This window comes from Sinocyclocheilus anshuiensis, unplaced genomic scaffold (genome assembly GCF_001515605.1).
Source record: "Sinocyclocheilus anshuiensis isolate Anshui unplaced genomic scaffold, SAMN03320099.WGS_v1.1 scaffold454, whole genome shotgun sequence".
NCBI lineage: Eukaryota > Metazoa > Chordata > Actinopteri > Cypriniformes > Cyprinidae > Sinocyclocheilus > Sinocyclocheilus anshuiensis.
Window position 1 is genome coordinate 1,660,025 of NW_015548217.1, and position 2,040 is coordinate 1,662,064.

Below are 2,040 nucleotides of genomic sequence, written 5' to 3' on the forward strand. Positions count from 1 at the left end.
CATTTTTTGATTTAAACTATTTTTTGACAGATTCCTAAAATGTGTTTTCTCTTTATTATGGCAGGTGGTCTAATAAATTGTTAAGCACTGTATGTTTTCATAGCATTCAGTTGGCACGTTTGTTTGAAGGACATTGGGCAGAATGTGGAGTAGTGTGTTTTTTGTCAATAAAATAAAAAAAGAAAAATGTTTTGGTTTTCTCTCTCTCTCGATTAATCGAAAAAACAATCGACCAACTAATCGATTATCAAAATAATAGTTAGTTGCAGCCCTAGTTTGGTTTGGTCCGGGCAGCTTTGAAGAGAACAAATGTAATCTCTTAACTAAGCGATTAGATTCACAGATCACTGATGTGCAATTGTGTGAGATGTAAATAACGGACAGTTTACCGATTCATCCAGAGCGAAGCGCAAGCAGCCGTGTTCATAAAGGACGAAGAATCGCCGCTGCCATTTCTGTGTTGAAAGGAAAGATTAGTAATGTTATTCATATTTACTCAAATACATACACTGTCTATTGGTTAATATACATTTAAGTCTGCATTAAATAAATTCAATTTCAAACAATTCACCCGTGCATGCATTTCAGTTTTTGATTTTTAATCAAGATGTCGTAACTTGAACTTCTAGTGAAATGCTGGACTTCTCTGATCATTTCATCTTTTTCAATCATCTCCATCCAAGTCCCGCTCCAGATTTTTCCAATAAGCTATTTAACTTAGATGAATTTGAATTGGTAACACTTAAGTATAACTATACACTTAAGTACTTACAAATAATGAACAAACTATTCGTTTATATAGGTGTATATGACTTTCTTCTTTCAGAAGAATCCAATAGGAGATGCCTCGAGGATGAGTAAAACACAGGCTAATTTTCATTTTTGGGTGAACTAACCCTTTAACAAATATAGAGACTACAATATATAAACTACGAATAAACTATAAACTAATAGTTTGTTCATTATTTGTAAGTACATTATAAGTGTATAGATATACTTAAGTGTTACCAATTCATCACATCAAATTAAAGCTCTAACTTCACAGCTCTAATACAAAGTTTTGAGTGATTAATCAATAGGGTTGGGTATCGATTGGGTTTTTTACGATACCGGTGCCAAATCGATACTTTTAAATCGGTACCGGTGCCTAAACGGTGCATGAACCGATACTTTAAAAAAAGAGCCACACACAAAAAAACAATGGATAACATTAAAGAACATTAAAAATATTTAAAATAAATATGCATAGCATTCACATGCTGCTAGGATGCTCTCATTTCCCGAGTTGTGCTTCCCCTACTCTAATGCTAATAAATATATTTCACGATCTGGGTCATTATTTAATACAAAACAATATTTAATACAAAACCACACATAATATTTCTACTGTATCTCTGTCAATCACTCTGATATTTAGTTAAAATGAGTGAATTGACTGAGTGCTGTCTGTCACTGTCTTTAATCAGTTCTGTGAATGACTGTATGCCACATGCACTGTAAAATGTTATATATTAAATATAAAATTTTCAAATGAAAATAGCAACATGATCGCTTTATAAAGTAGGCCTATGAATTCATACGTGTTGAGGGCTAGATTTTCGCTGGAGGAAACAGCAGTGGTGAACGCAGCGAAAATGTTACAGTAACGTTAGATGGGAAACCGGTTGCTCCCTCGTGACCTTTTGTAAACTGTATGTATGACAAAGAACTGCACAGATACAGATATTATAACAATCTATCGATAAACACACACCTTGTGTCCTTGGTTTCTGTTTGAGTCTGCTCGCACTGCGGATTGAAGAGCACGCTGAAAGACGGGGAGGAGACGAAGTCTGCCGCCGTTTTCATATGAAATTTAAAGGGGACTGACTCTGAGGCGATCACGAATTTGTGTACAGTTTACGGAGCTAATTGCAATAGCCCTGCTAAAAATGGCCTAGCGACGCCCATGCTTCTTACATCCATTTCGGAGAACCAGGACAAATATTTCAATCGATCGCTCAGGCATTTAAGTGGCACCGAAATGAGGCACCGAAATCT

General features: G+C 35.4%; 1 protein-coding gene across 6 annotated transcripts in view; it reads right to left on the reverse strand.

Annotated features, from left to right (window-relative positions):
* The window catches only part of mprip (myosin phosphatase Rho interacting protein), a 64,945-nt gene that overhangs the window by 46,039 nt on the left and 16,866 nt on the right, over nt 1-2,040 (reverse strand). For all 6 annotated transcript variants that reach the window (XM_016440855.1, XM_016440857.1, XM_016440856.1 and 3 more), the window contains exon 3: nt 390-455. In XM_016440855.1, coding sequence (XP_016296341.1) covers nt 390-455 — 66 coding nt within the window. The remainder of the gene's footprint in view (nt 1-389; nt 456-2,040) is intronic.